Source organism: Tachypleus tridentatus, chromosome 3 (genome assembly GCF_004210375.1).
Source record: "Tachypleus tridentatus isolate NWPU-2018 chromosome 3, ASM421037v1, whole genome shotgun sequence".
NCBI lineage: Eukaryota > Metazoa > Arthropoda > Merostomata > Xiphosura > Limulidae > Tachypleus > Tachypleus tridentatus.
The window spans coordinates 66,135,484-66,158,784 of record NC_134827.1 but is presented as its reverse complement, the minus strand read 5'-3'; the positions used below and the strand labels follow the sequence as shown (position 1 = coordinate 66,158,784).

At 32.1% G+C, this 23,301-nt stretch overlaps 3 protein-coding genes across 9 annotated transcripts in view; 1 reads left to right on the top strand and 2 right to left on the bottom strand.

Moving 5' to 3' along the window:
• Positions 1 to 23,301, bottom strand: part of LOC143247018 (alanine--tRNA ligase, cytoplasmic-like) — a 325,641-nt gene that overhangs the window by 131,835 nt on the left and 170,505 nt on the right.
• Positions 1,423 to 10,174, top strand: LOC143247014 (DNA-directed RNA polymerase III subunit RPC3-like). Of its 2 annotated transcripts, XR_013026312.1 has the most exons (11): positions 1,423 to 1,717; positions 3,122 to 3,267; positions 6,031 to 6,143; positions 6,348 to 6,499; positions 6,735 to 6,877; positions 7,625 to 7,802; positions 8,327 to 8,508; positions 8,708 to 8,828; positions 9,075 to 9,143; positions 9,251 to 9,418; positions 10,049 to 10,174. XR_013026312.1 is itself a non-coding variant. In XM_076494316.1 (10 exons), the coding sequence occupies exons 1-10, from the start codon at positions 1,571 to 1,573 to the stop codon at positions 9,341 to 9,343; spliced, it is 1,344 nt and encodes a 447-aa protein (XP_076350431.1). In that variant the 5' UTR covers positions 1,423 to 1,570; the 3' UTR covers positions 9,344 to 9,954. The 2 variants fall into 2 exon arrangements, 1 of the variants encoding a protein (XP_076350431.1); XM_076494316.1 differs by lacking the exon at positions 10,049 to 10,174 and having other exon boundaries at positions 9,251 to 9,954.
• Positions 3,689 to 23,192, bottom strand: LOC143247015 (centromere protein H-like). 6 transcript variants are annotated; one of them, XM_076494318.1, is made up of 10 exons: positions 23,046 to 23,192; positions 17,783 to 17,986; positions 15,928 to 15,985; positions 15,134 to 15,205; positions 12,766 to 12,870; positions 12,541 to 12,604; positions 12,248 to 12,299; positions 11,355 to 11,454; positions 10,163 to 10,354; positions 3,689 to 6,804 (listed from the first exon to the last, which is right to left on the bottom strand). In XM_076494318.1, exons 2-9 carry the CDS (start codon positions 17,976 to 17,978, stop codon positions 10,210 to 10,212), a joined length of 792 nt encoding a protein of 263 aa, XP_076350433.1. In that variant the 5' UTR covers positions 17,979 to 17,986; positions 23,046 to 23,192; the 3' UTR covers positions 3,689 to 6,804; positions 10,163 to 10,209. The 6 variants fall into 6 exon arrangements, with proteins under 6 accessions (XP_076350433.1, XP_076350432.1, XP_076350437.1 ...); XM_076494317.1 differs by having other exon boundaries at positions 3,689 to 4,283; positions 23,046 to 23,191; XM_076494322.1 differs by lacking the exon at positions 10,163 to 10,354 and having other exon boundaries at positions 3,689 to 4,283.

Here is a 23,301-nt window from a genome sequence, read left to right as displayed (position 1 = left end):
ACAATATACAAAGACGTTTCTTATTGTACACTGACAAGAGAATAATAAGTTACAAATATACCGTTTTGAGCGATTTTTCTTTTCCTCTGAAGACTAACGTGTTTGCTTTTCTGTGTACATTCGTCCAATACTAAAGAGTTCAGTATTGCTTGAACCGAATCTTTACTGTTTAAAAGGCCTTTTGTCTGAACGTTCTATTAGGATTTTAAGGAATTCCTTGAGAATCCTTTTATGAACCACTATTACAGTTCATGATTATATCACTTTAATTGTTTCAGTATTGAAACTTACAAAATATGCCATCAACGGTAATCAATAAAAAAGCCCATACTAATTTTCTTCCAAGTAAATGCTGATGACCAAACTAAAATCGAAGCACCGAAGTGTACTTAGTCTGCAGAGAACGTTTTGATAAAGTTGTATTTTTATGTTTGTTACATGCTGGTAAACGGTAATTAAAATTGTAGCAATTAAGATTTGTTGTATGTTGTATAAAATATTTAAAGAAGGAAATATAAAAAATCGCGCTGTTAAATAAGATTAAATTATAAATACGAAAATCTATTAAAAAGGTTAAAGAGTAATCAATGAATCATTTAGTTCAGTGCCAGTTACACGGTGAGGGTTAGTGTGTAGGTGACAAAATCACATTAATAATATAAGTGTATGTTAGTTTCAAACGTTCTGCGAAACATTACTTGAATTGTGGATTTTAAAGATAGGTCTACAATTAGCGTAGCTTATAACAAATATGTTTCTCTTAAGGAAGAAATAAATCATTTCATTATTGTTGCGCGGACTAAAATTAACATTACTTTTAGCAACTAATCCAAAAGAATACGACCAACGATATGCTTAGGACATTTTTTTATTCAATTAACCACTGTAGCTTATTATAAAAACAAAAAAAAATTTGGCTATGTAGAAAGAAAGTTTACTGTTATTAATAATTAACGCTCGTATAAAAAGAAAGAAAGAGTGAACTGCTGCAACTAACTGAATTGGCTGCGAAAATTTATAAGTAAAAGGATTTATTGTTTTGAAGTTAATCACAAAGCAAAATAATGGACTATCTGGACAGGTATCAAAATCCGGATTTCGCAGACATGCTGCTGTGAAGTGCAAGTAGAAAAATATTCTAATAATGTGAAAAAGAAGATTAAATGAAAAATCATAACAACATATAAGTATTTAACTTTATTACTGAAAATATTGTCAAAAAACTAATAATTGTAGTTACCTTTTAAACTTTTGTCTGAAATAATATTATCTAAGTAAATTAAAACTTTTGTGCGGAATTTATACACATAATATGAAAAATTTGTGGTGTTAAATTGTTCTCATTGTCACATATTTATTTCTTTAATAAAATGATTCTGAGAAGGAAAATAACTTCTTTTTTTTTTAATTACCTGCCATCTAGTGATTGTAATATCGACATGAGAGCATGTGAGTGACAAAAAGGTGTTTGTTTTGAAGTAAAATTTGCGTCTTTTATTTTTGCTGTAAATTTTTAACCTTAGTTTAAAAAATTCAGTGTGTTAAGTTAGAAAATTTGTACCACACAACTATGTCGAAAGCAAAGAACAATTTGTGTTCTGTCTTGTTAAAAGAGCATTTTGGAGAAGTCGTTCAAAATATTGGAACACTTTTGATGAAAAAGGGTTCTATGTCGTTACGATTGCTGTTTATTGATTCAAAGCTTCCGCTTCAAAAGGTAAGATCAAAATATTTTTCTCATTTTTAAGTTATGTTTTTTAAGAGTAGCTGAAACTTTTAATACCAGGGCGTGTCGTTGTTTTATCAACTTATTTAATTTCAAAAAATTAACTAAAGGTTTTATGCCATTCGTTTATACATCGATATAAATTACACTATTGTACTGTCTGTCCATGTTGATGGATGTTTACCAGATTTCGCATTAAGGTTTCTTTGGTTCATGCAGATGTGCGGTTCACATGTTTTGTTTATGTCAAAAATCATGTCCACTGTTTCTCGCAAACCACACTTGAAATGATTAGGGTTAAGTACTAGTAGTTATAGAGTATATCCATTTTTAATGATCATTTCATGTGAAAAAAAGTCAAGATTTCATATTCTTAGTACAAGTAAAGAACTGTCATTAAGAAAAAAATAAACAACGCATTGTCCAGATGACCTTTATATATTATTGTATAAAAATGTTATACACTTTAAAGTACACTGTGGGTTTTGTACCTGTGAATATTACCACAGCTGAGGTCTGATTGTAACAGTATTTATTACAGGTTTTGTATTTTTGATGATATAACGAACTTGTATTGGGTCACAATCTGCTATCAGAATGTCCAGTTCTTGGGTCAGCCAGTATATTAGGTCACATTGTGATATCACAATCCACTATTAAACCATGTAGTTCACTGGACTCAATATGAAAATGTTTGTTGTGTAGATTAATCATGCATAGAGATAAAATTTTGTTTTCTTAAACATTATTATGGAATGTTTTAAATAAGTTGGATGCTCCAATGATAAGTAATAATTTTAATTTTTACCTGTTTACATATATTTAATAATCGTGTCCCTCTTGGGAAAGCAGACCATCAGATTCATGGAAGATATTAGCTAACAAAGATACTTTAATACACATTATTTACACAAGATGGACGGTCTGACCATTTCTCGCAACGGAACTTGTTTTACTGCATCATCGTTTACTAAAACTTTTTTACAACCAGAGTAAATTTATTGTCATTTATCCTTAATTGGAATCAAACTTTTGATGAGGAATGTCTAGCCATTGGCTTTCACTTAAACACAGAAATAAACTGATTAAAGATAAGCCCATAGCAACACCATCAACTTGTTCTTACAACTTACCACTCAAGATAGAATGAGAATCTTCAGCAACAAATTTATCACTTGAAGTCAGTATAACTTGGTATAGTCACATTGTTATAACCATTATTAAAAATCATATTACGAACTTATATTTTATACAAAGGTATATTTGTATATAATTTTACATCAAAGCCAAGGTAAATTTGACTTTCAAACTTCCAAGACTGTCTTTTAAAGTATAACATATAGTATGTATTTAAATAACTGCCACATTTATTAGAATGTCTGATGTGTTTTGTAGGTGAAGAAAGCACTCTGTGTTCTGATTCAACACAACATGGTGGAGTTCAAAGTTGGTACTCGTGGTTACCCTGAATACACCTTGTTAACCGATAATGCTTTGCTACTGTTACGATATCCACGGTACATTTACAATGCAAAAACCCTGTAAGTGTTTGATAATTAACAGATTGTAGCTTGATACAATGGAACTTAGCATCTTTAAACAGACTATACAACTACCTATTGAAGTTGTTCATAAAATTCATTTTTCTTTCTACCTTGTCCAAAATCCTAAAAAAACTTTATATGATGTTAATCTTGGATCAAGGAAACAAAGTAATCCTGTCATCAGTTTGTTTCTTGACTATTTTTTTAGTCAAGATATATATTGTACCTTCAAGAAATCAGCATAAATACCTTCTGTGTTGCTTGTACAGAGACATTTCAGATGTTTAAATTTAACCCTAAATGGTAAAACTTAAAATATTGTAACATGTCTTTGAATCAGAAATGTATCTTTATTATTTTACAAGGTTTATTGTCTCTAACACTGCAACATAAAATGGAGACAATAAATGATTTGCCATTTTTTTCTCACAGCAATATTTTATTACTTGCTTTTAATAGGTAATAAATTACAAAATCATCATTAAAACAACACTCATGCATAAGAAAATAATATAACAGTTGAACTAGGATTAATTATGTAAGATCCTAAGTCATTTAATTATAAGTAGACATGAATGGATTCTTGTTGAGAGTTAGGAAAAACAGAACATAAAACAGAAAGAAATCACATTTCATTTGTTTTATTATATTTGATATAATTTGAAATTGAACAATTTATAACTTAAAAGACAACACAGCTCCACTAAGTAATCACTGTTATTCAGAAGTAAAGGTGAAACATAATACCAGTTGATTCTAAAAGTAACTGGTTAATGCTAATAAATATTTGATAACAATTGTTAAATCTGTGTATACAATAATTTTATAATGGTTTTATTACTCTACAGTGAGTGACCTGAAACAAAGTATAATTTTACGTCCAATATTAAAATACGATGTTATGTTTACATCATAAAAAAACTGTAATGTTTCTGTAATGTTGTTCATCCTCTCAATATTTTTGTACTTCTAAAAGATGGTCTGATCCAAGATGAAACAAGTTTTCAATTTATCTATACAGAATAAAAAAATTTTGTTAAAATACTTTCATGTCTACCTACAAAACTGAGACTTGGTTTTCATTTAATTTTGTTAGATAATTAAAAAAATATATCAGTGGTGCTGAATATAAGTTTAACGTTGTGTTATTACCCTTGTTAAATTTCAGCTACACTTAAGTAAACAACTAAAAAGGTACAGTTAGTAATGTGTCCAATATAGTTGTCTGTAAGTGTTAAAGGTTCACGGAGCAAGCAGTTGAGGGTTGATATTTGTGATGGGCAGAATATATGTACCCCAAGGTTTATCATTCCCGATCAGTTTGCTACTGAAATAGGTGGCGTTTCAAACAGAGTTGGTTTACACTGTTTAATTATCAATGTGACAGAAGGAATACATACACTTTTGTTTGAATATTATAGGAGAGTCATAATTTATTTACGAGTTAAAAGGGTCATTCCATGTCAAATCATCCAGGGGACTGCAGGTGATCCCCACAGAATGCCTTGAAAAAATTTACATGTGCTTATCTACCCATACAATGAAAAATTGCCAAAGATTAGATCAATATATCTAATAGTTTCTGATTTACAGCCGTGTAAAATTTAATTTTTTTATATTTGGCAAATTCATTTTGGGACAACTTTGGCTGCTTAAAGCTACAAGAGTAATGATGGTAGAAGGCTGAAATTTGTTACATTTATTGAATTAATCTCACAGAATTCAAAAATGGTCTCAAACCAAATTTATCTCCCTTAGGATTTGCATAGTGAGGCTGTAAAATCACCTGAAAACCACAAATTGTAAAATATATTGGTTTATGTAATAAGCCATAGCTCTAAGACTTAATATGATACAAAGCTGAATTGTTTTTCAAATTTCCTATAACATATCAGTTGATAAATCAGTAATTGTTGTAATTAAAAGTCTGTTAGATCTGTAAAAAAATGTAGTTGCATGCAACTTTGTATGATTTAGCTAAAAATAGCCCTACTTGAGACGACAGTTTGACTATGTCACCAGTTATTCAGCCTTTTCAGATTTTTACCATATATTCTTACATCTCTGAATATGGTCTACAAAACAACTCAGGATGGTGTTCAACCTACTTTTTGAGTTATATATCTGAGGAGGTCACCTGGATGATTTGACATGGAATGACCCAAAGCTAGGTTTCAAGATATTTATTAGTGTATTTCCAAATAGTCTGCCTCAAAACTGCAAAAACAAATCACCTTATTTTATTGCCATCTGCTGTCTAGAAAAGGAACTATTTAAAGTGGGTAGCATTTAATACTGTGATCTGATGAATAACCAAGAGGTTTTTATTTCAAATTGTGTTAATAGTTGGTGAATGTAGAAAATGACTGTTTGAACAGTCAGAAGGCATAGCAAACAAAAGGTTTGCATATTACAAAAATAATTTATTGTTTAGGCCTTAAGAAGAACAAAAGCCCAAAATGTTACAATAATAAGTATTGATAGTACCTTCATGGTTCTTGTTTTTACTTCATTAAATATGTGAAAGAGACAAGAAGTTCTAATGAAACTGTTACTCCATGAAATGCGCAGCATTTAAAATTATGAAATCAGGAAAACAATTTGAGGAGTGATAGACGACAAACTATTGTATATTAAATAGACTTTAGTATAAAATGTTTGATGTTTTACATCTTATATTGTATACCATTCTTGTGAAAACATTGACACATGTGGAATTTTCATAATTATTTGTACAAAAGCCACAATATTTAATTATAGGTATGGATACACAGGTGAGCTCATTGTGGAAGAACTACTGACCAATGGTCAAATGACCATGAGTACTGTTGTTGGCAAGGTAACCTCACGACTGTCTGAGGCAACAGAAAGTGGTAATATTGTTCTGCTATTCATTACTGTTGAAAATAACACATTGGATCACTTACCTATAATACACCAAGTTGACACATATATCCGATAAGTTTATTGTAAGGTTTAATTACTGCTATACTGACAAAAAGACATTGTGAAATAGAATAATTTCTTATTTAATTTTACTTTTGGAAATAATTTCAAAATAATTGTTTACATTTCAGGTGTGTCACCAAATCAAGTTAAAGACATTTTCGTTAAATTAGTACAAACGCACTTTGTTCAGCGCTGTCCTGTACCGCAGTCATCCGACGGAGTGAAACCCGTAGCACCCACAATGAATATATCTGAAAACGAAATGTATTTAATTCCAGAGGTGTGTGTTTGTTCAGTCCGAGTGCTGCATTCATGAAAATCTTTGGTGTTAAACCTTTGTTAAAGTTGGATCTTAACTGTGTTTCTTAATGCATACAAGTACTTGTAAGTGTAAAAACAAAATATAGGGACAAATGATAAGTTTAATAGGATTGAAAACAAAAGACTTTATAGACATGTCATCTGCTTGATATAAATATTCTATATCCTAATGCATCAAGTTTTATTTTATCAAGATAAAGTTGCATCTTCTCCGTAAATCAGAAGGCACTGACGAACCCCCAGCAAAGAGACGACGAGTGGAAACTGAGGATGAGAAACAACCTGATGAAGATATTTACTGGAGGGTCAACTTCGTTCGTTTCCACCATTACTTTAGGTTGGTCAACATTTATGTCACTTGTAACCTTAAACCTTTAAATTAGAGATTCATCACTTCTAATGTAACAAGTATAAAATAATTGTTACATTAGTTTCTGTTAAAACACAGTTGGAATTTTACATTAAATGTTCACACTTTTAAATTATCTGTCACATTCTGTGCTGGTTTACCATAAATTTCTGTCTATTATAGATTGTGTACGGAGATTAGTACTACTGCAATCAAAATCATTGTAAATATTTGTTCCACTGTTTAATACCGTATGATTATACGGAGTGTTATATCTAACAAACTTTGAACAAAACTAGGTGCTTTATATTGTATTTATACAGGGTTTTTGGAAAGTCACTGTGCACTTATATATTTATTAACAGATATGTTTCAATACAGGAGGTAAATATGAATGACAATTATAAACAATGTTGAAAGTGACCCCCATGGCATCAATACAGGCTTGGATCCTTCTTATTTTGTTTCTAAACACCGCTATCAGTTGCTGGCTTGAAATAGACTGAATAAAATATGATTACAAAACTGCACAGTGACTTTCCGAACACCCTGTATTATCACAAGTAAAAGAATTTCCACTGTCAAGAGGAGGGTAAGAAAGTAATATATGAACTGTTGAAACTACAATCTGGTTTCTTGAAATTACTGTTGGTAGCTGTACACAGTTTATTAGAAACTACGTTTGTGACATGTCAGTTTAGTTTCACAGTAATGTCGGTGTTTTTATCCCTCCAGAGATCAAGCTTTAATCGATGCTGCGTCACGAAGACTAGGGCCGAGAGCAGCCGATATCTTACGGACAATATTAAGGTTGGCAGAGACTCGATCAGACCCCTGGACTCCAACAACTTGCTGTGTCTCCCAGCAAGAAATATTACAGGCTGTAGTTAAAGAAACCAACATTGTAAAACTGGTAACCAAAGTCTTTGATCCTTCAAGTTGATTTACACATTCACTTTAATAAAAGCTCCAGTATCAGAACTGGCTTGGAAACTCTTCAGATGTATGACTTTCAGGCTTGTGATGAAACCAATATGTAATATATTCGTTGATAGATTGCTTAGGCAGAGTAAACACGATGAAAAGTGTCATCAGTATGTAATATAGTTACAGAACCTGCCAATAAAAGTACCTCAACTTTCGTCAGTATTTTTCTTACTTGTTTTAAACTGTATGTGCCTATTGCATGGTACCGTAAGACTATTTTATAAACCAAAAAAGAAGTTGTTAAAGTAATTACTAAAAGAATAGCCAATAAAATGAAGTTTACTACCTTTATGTAATGTTAAAACAACAACAGGAAGTGTGTGTTCAAAAGCTAGACTTAGATACTTGAAGTTTGGAACACCAGAAATGGAGCTCTTAAAAAAAATAGATTACGAGGAAGAAAATAAGCAAACATTCTGCCAACATCGTTACGGTTTACCTTCTTTTCAGGAAATTGCTCCTTATCTGTCTGTTCTGACAGAAGACAGTGCCAACTTACTGTCAAAAGTGGAAGACCGTGGCGGAGGAGTATACACTGTCACAACTTATAAAGCTTTGCAGAAGTTAGTGGAAGCTATCATTATGTCTGTCGTGGAGGACAGATTTGGATCGAAATGTTGCAGAATATTTAGGTGATGTTACATTGTTGCTATTTCAAATAATCACATAGAAATCTAAAACATCCAACATTATAATGAAATCTTAGCGTTTGTATGGTTTCTGTGTTATTCAGCCAAGATGTCAGGGTTTTAAAGATGACTCAATACTGGTTTGTAACTTTCTGTTGGATAAGAGAACATGGAATGTAACTAATGAATGTTTCCTTTTCAGGCTGTTACTGATGAAAAAGTACTTGGAACAGAAACAGATAGAAGACCTGGCCATGATTCCAGCTAAAGACACGAAGGAATATACATACAAACTGTTCCAGGAAAAGTTTCTGAATACTCACGTAAGTTGAAACGTTCCTTGGATATTTTCTGTAAAACTCAATACAGAACTGAGTGTTGCATGAAAGTGTAAGCAACTTCAGCATTAATAAATCTAGAACATCCTCCAAGTTATTACTTAAAGGACTGTGCAAGTTATAATTATTTGCTTCATGTTAACAGTTTGTTAGAATTTTGTGAGTAGTTTCATGTAATTTTCTAATCTAACTACACACAAATCAGAAATTCCACTTTTTGTTTAATTACAGGAAGTTCCCAGGACCATGGATCACGCGCCATCTCGTACATTCTTTCTCTGTTATGTTAACATAAACCAGGTATGTGAGACCTGTCATAGACAGTTATAATACTCTACGTTCCATTAACACAAACAACTGTTCTGTTTGCAACAAGAAGAGATACTAAAAGGTGTTTTCATCTCCAGGTATGTAGAATGGTTTTAGAGCGGTGCTATATGGCAGCTCACAACGCCATCAGTCGACAAGAGTGGGAAACCAAAGAAAATAAACGCCTTTAGGAGAAACAACAGAGAGTGGAGGCTATTATTGCAACTCTTAAAGAAAATGCAGCAGACCAAACACAGATTGATGAGGTTGGTAAAGTATGATTAACTTTTAGTCTTTTTCATATCACCATAGGTACTTGTATTGAGTAGGACTACAACATTATCCTGTTATCCGATCTCTGTTGAGGTCACCTTAGTGTAGATATTTTCTCTGACCTTTAATCCAGGTTTATATGTCCACCTAAGGTCAGTTTATCTCAACGTGTTATGTACTTTAAACTATTCACTGCTCTGACCATTTTCTCCATAACCATGATATGTTGCAGTAATAATTATTTTAGAGAAAGCTTTCAGAAACAATGCATATGCTTCCATGTTTTTATATATTGATCAGAGATAAATCAGTACTGACTGGACATAACAACTGGGATCCATGTAAAATTGTAGTCAACACTCACTACTGGAACCACCTTCAGATAATATGGCTTCACAGTCATGATGAGATAGCCAGTGCATGTTATATTTTTAATACATTACACAAGTACCTGTTGTGACCTGAAGGAGGCCTAAGAAGAGAAGTTAAAGCATCTCTCCACCCCCAAAAAAAAAAGACTTGGCTTTACTGTGTGTGTGTGTGTGAAGTGGTACCATATAAGAAACAACTAACTGCTTAAGCATATGTTTGAATGTTATTTTTCTTCCATTTTAATTTAACAGGTAGAAGAAATGATAACTCCTCCAGAACACGCACAACTGAGTCAATGTAAGAAGCGTGAGTGAAAAGATAGAGAGAAGCCAACTTCAACTGGATGAGACAATATTTATACTGACCTTGTTCATTAACTTGAGGAAGTGAGCTCCTTAAAACTCTACATATTTTACTCAGTTTTACCCAAGGACAAAACTATTTCTCTCAGCTGAGCATCTTCAGCCCAGTTGACTCCCGAACCAGCAATGCACAGTTGGAAGACGTGATTCAAAATAACAAGTGGCTCTTTCTGCTTCCTAATTTTTTCTTCTAACCTGTGAAGAAAAAGTTATCCAAGTCTCAACTAGATTTGTTAGAAATTAAGTGAATGTGTAATAAGACAGAATCAGTTTACTATAGAGAGGTAAAATAAACTACTGTGGAACTAAGTATACTCTTTAATCTGTGTTCAATTATCTCAGTAGATTCACAGATATTACTACTGCTGATGATTGCAGGTCATGATAAAACCCTCCCACGTTTTCACAGTACGAAAGAGTTCCTGTATAAATACTTTACAGAGGCTGAGAAAACCAGGTGTGGGACATTCTGAACATTCATTGGATTATACACAGTCTGCAAAACAAAGGAAGTGTGAGCACAAGCATTTTCAAAAATGGTTGATTCACTAAATATAATATTCTAGATTGTCAGTGTTGATAGTCTGAACCAGTGCATTTCACGTACCACCTGAGAGTAAGGGATTAATATTTGATATGTACTTTTAAATTAAATAACAGTAAACTACAGTTTCAGGACATACCCTTTGACCGGTTAATGGCTTTGTTTTTCAATCGTATTTCAGTAAACAACACTAAATTTTTATATGAATATTTCAAAATTTCAGGGTCTGAAACTTATGCTAACCTTGTGTACTTTGTTTTACCTAATTTGTTGGGAAACTTCAAAACAAACGATTTGATATTATTTATACATTGTCAATCTTCTTAAATAATCCAACACATTATCAGAAATATTACTAATAAATCTAAACACAGACAAGACCAGGCACACTTGAAAATATTTTTATATGACAACTAGAATAAATTTAGAATGCAAATAAAAATATTTACATCATTTCATCTTTACCTGAACATATTAACTACACCTGAGTTAATGGGGAAAAATTTATTTTAGAAGTGTTCGAGTCTGTTCCCAGGAGCACACAATTTTATCTTTATACACTAGAATATAAACACTTTTTATTGTATTTTGAGACAGTCTTATATTAAATTCTTTATCTCTAATTGAACTGTCAAAATTTAAACTTCTTACTCGTGTATTCTGCGTCCTTGAGTTATTTCTTCATGTTGCTGTTTTTCCATTTTCTTCTGCATTATAGAGTTTATAGACTTCTTTCTTTTTCCAGTAAGTTCTGTGAAAGAAGCCGAAGAAATACAACATTATTACTTGAGTGTTTCTTATCTAAATGGGTTCTTAATAACATAACTTTAAGACCCAGTCAATTATACAACACAATATTTTAATAGTTTTTAAATTGAACAATCATTTCTTCTAATAACGGTTAAATACTAAAGTAAATGTGTGAGTAATACAAGAAGGAGTCATTACTTAGAACCTGAACTGTTGACGATATGTGAAGTTACAAACATGTTTAGTGTCCACTTTTTATAACAACCTATTAATCTGATGTTTGTATTACTATCAAGTTGAATAACTAATATTAATGTATATATTTCAGACATTCTTTGACAAATTACAGTTGATGCTAGCTAACATGTTTAACAGTTTTCTTTTCAACGAGTTACCATGGAAGCCACAAATATGCCTGTTATTCCCATGTAATTTGACCATTAAATATCAAGATGTTTAGTTCTCAAGCCACCAGATGGAGATTTTTTAATCACCTTAGTGTTCTAGAACACTGGACTTACAACTTTGTAAGCAATTTCTTCAATTTCACAAAGATTTTGATAACTGAAATTATTTTCCTATTTCTCTTGTAAAGAGAATTATGTAAATAGGCCATACAACCTCTCTTCTGTCCTACTCTGCTACTGTGAGGAAATTGCAAAGTTGCCTTTCAACTAGTCCTTTTATCTGTAAACCACGTCATATACAATTTGCATGTAGCTTAGGATTTTGTGCCATCCAACTCACTGGAAGACATTTCTTTCTAGCTATTTGAAATCACTACACTGACTTACCCAAAAGATCTCTTTCTAACTTCATCATATTTTCTTCCACAGTATGCAATGCCTGAAAGGTCAAATACATTTTAACAATACTTTATGTTCGATTGTTGCTAACTGGTTTTAAATTATTTCACTAAGTCATATTTAGGACACTCGAAATGTGATGTTTTTACTCAGCTCACTCAACAATAACAAACAATTGCTATATTTCAAATTCTTGAGACATAAAAACTGTCAGACCTTATTGTCGACAACTTTGGTATTAATGAATGCTATTTAAGTTACACAAACAGATGTTTACTCACTTCCTGTTCGGCAAGGATGTCCGCAGAAACTGCTGTGACGTGATGGAGTAGTTCCTGGACGTACCTGCATATTATCAAAATAAACTGTGTGCTCTTCACTTCCTACTGTACTCATTAAAGAAACCAGAAGTTTAAAAATAATTGCCAATTGTGCCCTAACATCAAATAAATGTTTCAAAATATTACAAGTTGATGTGAGAGCCACAAAACAGTAGATGTACCAACCTGCAATCTCTCTCTCTAAGTCCTAAACTCTCCAACCATTGGCCATCACCTTCTCCAAGTAATCTCCCAAAGGATGCTTTCTTACTGATATCAGCCAACTGTAAACTACATAAAGTTATCTGTGACTTTTTAAACAAGAACACAATGATAAAGATTCAAGCAAAAAGACATCACACTGATTGAAATGGTTATTATACAGAAAACTATTAACATCTGACTACAACCAATATCATGGCGACAATGATATCTGGAACAGCAATAACAGCTGCTGGTCCAACATCGTTCTGTTGGATGTTACTGAATAAAGTTGAAACAGTTATACTAAACATCTAGCACAGAAGGAGAATCTACCTGTTTAATACAAACCATATGTTCCATATTTCATGAAAGATAGCAGGTTACACAGTGAGAAATACTCCATTTACCATGAGCTGTTTCTTCTGTAATCATTCTACCATAACTCAACATGAGATGAACTGGTGTTATTCATATAATCAACAGTACTACCTAACTTTGGTACAATAGATTGTTTTGTAATCTATGTCCATCTTCTTTCTACCATTTTTGTCAAAGGTCAAAATGATTTCATGTTGTGGTCAAGAAAACTGAACTTCATCCAAAATATCTTGAATGTTACTTGTTTAGTATCTGGAACGTCCTAAGTACATCTGGAATGTTTGTTTTCAGTAAGACAATATTTTGTGTTATTTTCTATATCCTAACTATATGAGGTCTGTCGATTTGACGAAACTCGTGACCACTATACAAAAATTAGGAAATAAATATAAATTATGCTTTTTCACATTCTAGAATGACCAGAGATTATAACATGAAAACACAAATCTTTAATCTAAACAACTTGAGTGTCATAATGTTATATATTTATTATATAAACCTTACAGGTATGCCTAGCTAACATTACATAACTTACAATGATATAGTGCTTGTGTACTTGTCACCACATCCAATAACACAAAACTAAACTTCAGTCTTCACAAGTGACCTGTCTTTGGCTGTGTTTTAGTAAACTAGTATTTTGTAATGTACAGTCACATTTCAATTATTATACATTATATATATGTATATATAGATTATTAATATTTAGAAATAACTTATTAAACTTATTTTTCTTGCAACACAGAACAGTAGATAAAGAAAACAATTATCTCTTCTAACCAAGATATTTGGACGTTGCTTATTAAGCCTTTTAAAATCTTCCATGTGGAGGATATCGAATAAAATTTTGTTTGGTTACAGATAAATAACCAAAAATAATAAATAGCTATACTTATACCATAGAATTCCACTATAAAGTATTAAGCTTAGGAACTGAGCTGTATCACATTTTTTAAAAAATGTGAAATTTTGAGCAGATTAAAAACACAACCTACCTCCTTGAAATATTGGTTTAAAACAGCTTTATAGTGTTTAAACAGATTAAAATGGTTGAGAAAAATCACCAGGGAGACATTTCAAGCTGTCAATTGGTTATTAACATGTCATACATTGAAGTAAGTATATAAAACTACCCATTTCCAAAAATGGAAAGACATGAACAGAGCCACTTTGTTTGATTCGGTACAAAATCAAAAGATGCAGGATTCTTATTTTATAATCTAGTTTCTTAACATCATTAATTTGAGTTCCTAAATCTTACAAATCTATAGACTTTTGGCATCGCAGACACATAATTTGAACCACTGCTACATTCAACATACCACACGACTCACACAAATCTACATTCAAGAGTTCTTTTAATATTTGTTTTGAAATTAAGAAATTACTCATGTATAACACTAAAACATGAATTCTAATCTACAAAACGTAACATGAAACTTATTCACACAAGTCAACAAATGAGATGACATGACCCTTGAACCATGACCCATTGCAATAGGGTTGATACTGTTGACTATCATAGAGAGGAAACAGTTTACTTCCATGATAACAGAATGTTTTATGAATTTTAGGTTTTTAATCTGGTTTCCAAGATCAAGTGTGTTGGGTAAACTTTTGAAACTAATGGTAATTCAATTTCAATGCTCTTCAAACATCTATCACCTACCCGGACTGCCAGAAAACAAGAACTTCATGTTGTTATAACATTATTACACATTCTTTAGAACTCTTCATACGTGGGGCACCCTGTGTTCTGCTACCAATCAACAACTGGACAGTGTTGTATCTTTATCAAGTACTTTCTGGACTTGGTAAGTAAATAACATTGGTGGCCTTGTTATCCACGCTAGTATATTATGGTGAATCATATATAAACCCCAAAACTGTTTTTAAATTTAACATACAGTGTTAGTGTTTTTGCAGATATTCTTAATAACTCTAATAAAAGAAATAATAAAAAACTTCCTACCTCTTAAAAATCATGTCCATCATGTTTAAATATGATATTTCACCAAAGAGCTGTTTTTCCAAGTTAGTGATACTGAAAACAATAAAGAACAAGACACAACGATCACAAATATCTATTCTTCAACAACAACTATGTAACATAATAGAGGAAAACAGAGACAACTGTGCTTCACAAACATTATACATCTGTGAAAAGTAATATAAAATATGAAACAGCTTGGATATTTTAGAAGTACACAAATGTTCTATACAACCAAAGTTCCCTCCTTCATGCCTCAGAGTAAGTGGCATCTGGTTCTTTAGGTAAACTGTTCACAAGCTAGTTTAGTCTATACCCGATTCCTTTTCTAATGAAACCAGGATAGCACAAATTAAATGTCTGTAACACTTAGAATTGTCTTTGTTTTCTTCATTTCTGTAATTATAGTTTCATCAATTACAAGCAGTTTCAAGTAATAATTACAAAAACTATAAAACTTAACACTAGGGTCCTGGATTCTTTCTTTCTCTCATAACTAAAATTAAATAAACTAAAACTTTATTTACAATGTACACTGTATGTCTCTTTTTATAAGATTAAAAATAATTTTCATACAGTGCTCTTACAGATATTGTACTTTTCACAGATTAATACAATCATTTTGACCTCATTGAAAAATAAAACCGAACTTTTAATTCTAGAGTGATACAGAAACTTTCAAATAGAAATTCATGACACAAGTGCACAGTATATAAATTGGAGAAAAGCAGGTGACTTCAGAAAGAACTTAAAAACAGATACAACAACAAATGTACCTGTCCTCCAGAGAATCCTTACTGGCATGAGCATACGTCTTTTTCTGTCTTATTTGTTCTGAAACAAACAAGAGAGAATTAGAAGTCAAACAGGTGCATCTTTCACATGGTAGACATTTCAAATAATTATGAAGCATTAAAATAGTACATAAATTTCCTTGTAAAGATGTTACCAGAGCCAAATCTAGACCTACACAGAAAGCGATGACAGGAAACATGGACTTAAGTCCAGATAAATAACTGTACAACATATCAAGACAGGAAACACACACATCTTCAGTACAGATAAGTAACTATGCCAGGAAACACACAAGAAGTTCAATCTTCCCCTGTGTTAAATAATGTGGGAAGCAGACTAGTTAGAAGTAAGAGCAACAGCTCTCACAAATGAGAACAGGAACAAATGTTTCTGAAACATGAGAAACACAGGATGAACCACTCCAGAAATGGACCTTCCTCTATCAAAACTGTATCATCAGCAATTAGAGACCAAAAGAGTAGAAGCCAGTGTTGGGTGAATTCAGTGATGGTGAGACTCCCATAGTGGGAACAAATGTGGTAGAAATGTTGATCCACAATTGGGGCTTGAGCTAACAACTTAGTCCTTTGGCAATGGATATAGGTCAGATTGTGCATGTCATAACCTTTTAGAAAGTTACACTGAAAATCTAATTACTTCACTATCAATAAACCTGGTGTCAAAATGAAGTTAATAAATCAAGTCTTAAGTTTTTAATTTTATAAGAAAACAGTTTTAAAAAATCTTCAGTCTTCCCTGGTGTAAGGATTGACATTTGCTCTCTAGGTCTCCTCTCTAATCTAATCTATTTACTACCCCTCCAAAAGTTACAGAACTTAAAATAAATTACTCATTATATTATATAATTTTTCAGACAAAGAATAATTTGTGTAGCCTTCAATGTTGTTTATGGAGCTATAAACCAGGAAACAGAACACACACCTGCTACATCTGTTCTTTCACAAACTACTAATATTGCTCTATAACATTCTATGACTAATAGAAAGGCACAGTTTTATTCTATCAAAGGACATACTATACTGTTTTATGTACAGATAATTCTCCAAGTCACCTCCAGCTCCAAATTTCCTTCTCATAACAACTTTAGTGAAATTTCAAGAACTTCTTACTAAATAGTTAAAAAGCCAGAAAAACTGTGATCTTTATGTGAATTATTTAGTAAACAGTACAACAAGTAAAATGAAAATAAAAAGTAGGCTTAACTTCCAATTAAAAACAATATTTAGATTAGTTAAGACTAATAATGATTCATCATCAGGTATGTTTGCAAATCGCTCAAGAATTACATAACTCAAAGCAGATACTGGAGCTATGCAGCGTTAAAACGCTTATTTAGTGGCAGTTGGTAAAATCTGTATTTCCTATTCAGACTGTGGTACGATCATAGTCATCTGACATTATTTAAATTATTATATCCACAGTGAGAAGAATTTATAACCCTGGAACAACGTGTAACCCAATGTCAGTTTTAGAGTTAATACTATAACAATTAACAATGAGGGTAAGATATGAACCCCACCACCTTTTCAAACAAGTTTTTTCTAGCTATTCACGTGTGGAAAGGCTCGTGAGTCGACAATTGTGTTGACCACCGATAACACGAACGTACAGAAAATATTCAACAAATACACTAATTAATTTCACTAATCAGTGCTGTGTATTTTATAAAGAGAACTGGTGAGTTGACCCAAATGTTTTGATAATTTGTTTTTGCACATTTAAGTCCCCAAGTTGTAAAACCTGAAACATAAAACTGTTCGATATGAAACATCCGTACTAAATGTTGTTTGTACAGCAAAGGCAAAGTAAATCTACCTTTCCTCACACACACATCCAACTGGTCAATCCTCTCCTGCGTCCATTCCAGCTTTCGGTTCAAGCCTAGCAGCACATCAGGTTCTGGATGAACCACTCTCTGTGAGAATGCTGAGTTTACACTGATTTCTAAGCTTGTTTGACAGAACTCTTGAGCAACTTTCTTCAATCTCGCGTGAGTCGACAAAGACATCATGAATTCTTCTGCGTTTAAAAAAACAGAGAGAACATATCATACTTTGGTAAACAGTTTCACATATTCATAGAACCGTGTCTCATTTCATTCTTTTGTCCCTAATCATGTTTCTAATATTTCATAAGTAGAAAAAAGGCCAAATATTATATTTCGGTAAAGTATACTATATTTTGCATCAAACGTACATAAATCTGATAGGTTTACTATTATATATCTATTTTAACATCATTGTTTGTTTCATTGTTGTTAAATATGTATTGAGAAATTACCACCAATTCATCAAAATTGTAGAAAATTCTTGAGTGTAAGAATCAACAATGTATGTTAAACAATGTGTGTTGTCAGTGTTGTTATGGAAGTTAATATTTCTAGAAACTCTTCTGCTGTTTATAAAACGTAACCAACACGATGTGCCAAGAGACAGTATATATAACACTATGTATCAGAAATTTTGTTCCTGGATAGTGTGTGTTGTTTCTTAATTGCTTGTGTTGTAAAAGTACAGAAAATGACCATTATTCACTTCAAACTTTGCTTTTGTGACCTGGATAATGAAGTTTAGAAATTAACCTATTTTCTATGTAAAAACAGGCAAATTTGAACATTTTCATTTACATAAGGTCTGAATAAAACAAAATATGAATCAAGATTTACATGTATATATACTAAAGTTATACAGAAATGTTTAGAAGTGATTAGTCTTTCGAGATTTGCGACTGTAATGTAAATCACTTTCACGTATCATCCTCCAAATATAGTCTCTCAACATGTTTTCGTTATACGCTCCCAGGTCACAAAAGCAAATTTTGAAGAGAAAAATAGGTCTTTTCCATTTACATCAGGCATAAGTAATTGGGAAATAACACTTTCTGTCCAGGAACAAGTAAAAGTAAACATTTTGTTACATAGTGTAATAGTTTCCAATCTCAAAAGCTCTGTGATTAACACTTCATAATTGGGAACTTCAGGCATTTGATCAGGAACATTTATATATTTTGAACATTATATAACATTGAACTTCAGCTGAATAACATCAGACGTTAGTACATCGTGAACCAATGATTGTATATCAGGGAAGTTCTGAATCAAATAAAAGGCTCAATATTGCTTGTATGTTTGTAACACTTCTGTATATAAACCATTACTATAAATTGTATATTTCAATCATGTTGTCAAATATAACAAATTTGATATATGTTGATGTTTAATTAATTTCTAAATTTCAATTATAATTTGACTCCATTTCAGGTTATTTCAAACTGTAATATGTAACATAATAAATTGGAGGTTTATACAAGATAAATGGTAATAAGTAACAGTACGCTTACACTTAAAATTTAATAATGAAATTTTTAGTTCCCTTAAAGCTTGTACATGTACAGACCATGACCAAAGCTCCTTCGTGTTCTGAAAATACAGAAAAGTTGAGAACAGTATTATCACTTTTAACAGCATATTCATCACAAACTTTTGTCCATTATGGCTGAAATGTACAGGAACATATTGCAGTCAGGCATCAGAACTGATGGATGATACATGATCGTATACAAGTGAAAAGAAACACTGAAATTATTTATAAGAAATACCTAACATGAAATGTAGCTACAACATTTTCATAAATTAATAAAGTGAAAAAATCATCTTCCAACAGAGTTCCAGTATTAAACATACATCTTCATATAGTAACAACATGAAGGTATGTTCTACCAGAATGATCCATTATTTAATGTACATCTTTGAAAAGAAAACATAGAAAAGAATCATAACATTCCAAAGTGATCCAGCTAATGCATGTACATCTTCACACAGAAAAACTCTTAAAAGATCGTAATGCACTACAACAGTACCGCACCTTGATATATCAATGCAAAGTAGACATCCAAAAACATCATAGTGTATCAAAATGGACCAAGACCTCCATGTACACTCTTATGTAGAAGACAGCTGGGATGACTACAATGTACCAGAACACACATCTTCACACAATAAATACTAGAAGACAGCTGGGATGATTACAATGTACCAGAATACACATCTTCACACAATAAATACTAGAAGACAGCTGGGATGATTACAATGTACCAGAATACACATCTTCACACAATAAATACTAGAAGACAGCTGGGATGATTACAATGTACCACAACACACATCTTCACACAATAAATACCAGAAGACAGCTGGGATGATAACAATGTACCAGAACACACATCTTCACACACATCTTCACACAATAAATACTAGAAGACAGCTGGGATGATTACAATGTACCAGAACACACATCTTCACACAATAAATACTAGAAGACAGCTGGGATGATTACAATGTACCAGAACACACATCTTCACAATAAATACTAGAAGACAGCTGGGATGATTACAATGTACCACAACACACATCTTCACACAATAAATACCAGAAGACAGCTGGGATGATTACAATGTACCAGAACACACATCTTCACACAATAAATACCAGAAGACAGCTGGGATGATTACAATGTACCAGAACACATATCTTCACACAATAAATACTAGAAGACAGCTGGGATGATTACAATGTACCAGAACACACATCTTCACACAATAAATACTAGAAGACAGCTGGGATGATTACAATGTACCAGAACACACATCTTCACACAATAAATACCAGAAGACAGCTGGGATGATTACAATGTACCAGAACACACATCTTCACACAATAAATACTAGAAGACAGCTGGGATGATTACAATGTACCAGAACACACATCTTCACACAATAAATACTAGAAGACAGCTGGGATGATTACAATGTACCAGAACACACATCTTCACACAATAAATACTAGAAGACAGCTGGGATGATTACAATGTACCAGAACACACATCTTTACACAATAAATACTAAAAGACAGCTGGAATGATTACAATGTACCAGAACACACATCTTCACACAATAAATACTAGAAGACAGCTGGGATGATTACAATGTACCAGAACACATATCTTCACACAATAAATACTAGAAGACAGTTGGGATGATTACAATGTACCAGAACACACATCTTCACACAATAAATACTAGAAGACAGCTGGAATGATTACAATGTACCAGAACACACATCTTCACTCAATAAATACCAGAAGACAGCTGGGATGATTACAATGTACCAGAACACACATCTTTACACAATAAATACTAAAAGACAGCTGGGATGATTACAATGTACCAGAACACACATCTTCACACAATAAATACTAGAAGACAGCTGGGATGATTACAATGTACCAGAACACACATCTTCACACAATAAATACTAGAAGACAGCTGGGATGATTACAATGTACCAGAATACACATCATCACACAATAAATACTAGAAGACAGCTGGGATGATTACAATGTACCAGAACACACATCTTCACACAATAAATACTAGAAGACAGCTGGGATGATTACAATGCACCAGAATACACATCTTCACACAATAAGGACTATAAAGTACCATAATGGTCCAGTTACAACATTTACAATCACAACATATCAGTGGATCAATGTTGTTCACAACATACACGTAAATATTTACTCAAAAAAGATTTGAAAGGATCATAGTGCACTAGAATGCAATGACACATACATCTTAAAATATTCATATATAAAATATATGAAAGAATGATAATCCACCAGAATGATCCAACAACTACATGTACATCTTTACACAATAAATATAACAGACAAATACTTGAAATAGAGGGTGAGAAACAACTGGATATGACCTTCTATAAATAAAAAACAATACCTAATTATTTACTAACAATTTGCATATTTATCTGCCTAACAGTACCTCACGTACATATCACAACTCAATGGCATTCCTAAACATGACCACCAAAGTCAACAAGGGAGAAGGGGTAATTCATAGTTCATCTCTTAAAACGTTGCAAAAGACCATCACATTAAAAAAACAAACAAAAAACACTGACACATGAACAGTCCACATTCATACTTATAGAAAATATTTGTTCTTCACTCATGACACTTATCCAATCTGATTGAACTCCACTTAAAATAACCTTCCAGTTTCTTCTATTTAGCCAGTTTTATCCAACCAGCCAACTTATCTCCCACAGCTATCAAGTTAACCTTTTACAAGCCTTTTATGTATCACCTTATCAAATTCTTTCTGAAAATCCATATACACTTGCCAACATATGCATTAACCTCTTGAAAGAATGTAAAAAGACTAGTAAGATAATATTTTCCACAAGTGAATCTATGATTACTGTCAATAAAATTCTAAACTTTCTCAAATGACTCAGAAAACTGTCTTTATCAAACTGTAAAAAAACTCTTCCAATCACTTATGAATGGGTAATTAACTAAAAATATTAATTATCTAAATAATTTTTATCACCTTTCTGAAAGAACAGTACATACTTCTAATATTCTGGCGACTGCCCACTTTTCAAAGTCTTCGAAAAAATTGTAGCAAGTGACTTACATAGCAATTTTTTATGTAAAAACTAAAAAAAATGTAAAATTTAATAACCCAGCCATCCAATAATAAACAGATATCACTAACAGTCCCTGCTCAAAGGCCATACTCTCACCCTAAATTCCCCTTAACCTTAATGTACTTGATATGTCAAAGATATTGTAATTCTCTTTTACATTTTCAGCCAGCCTTGTTTTATATACTTTGGTTTCCTAATTTCCCACCTGACAAAGTCTATTAATCTTCTAAAGTCTTCCATCACTGGAGTAGACTTAGATTTCAAATACATTTAATTATTTTCCTTTAATTTTGCATTTTGTGAACTTGACGATGACCGAAGAAGGTCGAAATGTTGTTCGCTCCTCTACATAAAAATTTTCTCAACCCAAACCAGCCGTTTTTACATGTATATTTTGTCTTCAGTTTATACCTTTGACAGCCAACTTATTTTTTTAGTTCCACTTCCTCGATCTCTACCGTATCAAACACTTATTTATTAGAATTCAACAATAAAATTGAACATAAAAGAATTTACAGTAAAGTACTAATAAATATTATAAAATAACTTTTGACAATCATAACATCTTACCGTAATTTACCCCTAATGATTATATTTCAATTTCCAGCGCCATCGGCCTACTACTTAAGCGCCATCCAGAAAAATAACGATATATGGGTATATATATTTATTTTTCAAAACTTTAGTTAGATATTATAGTAATTAACACTCCTACGAAAAGTGGGGCCTAATAAGCCCCAGAGCAACTTGAAAGGTTATTAATATTAGGCTAATAATTTTGTATTTAAATGAAATTGCCATTTAAATCCATTAATGAATGGATTAA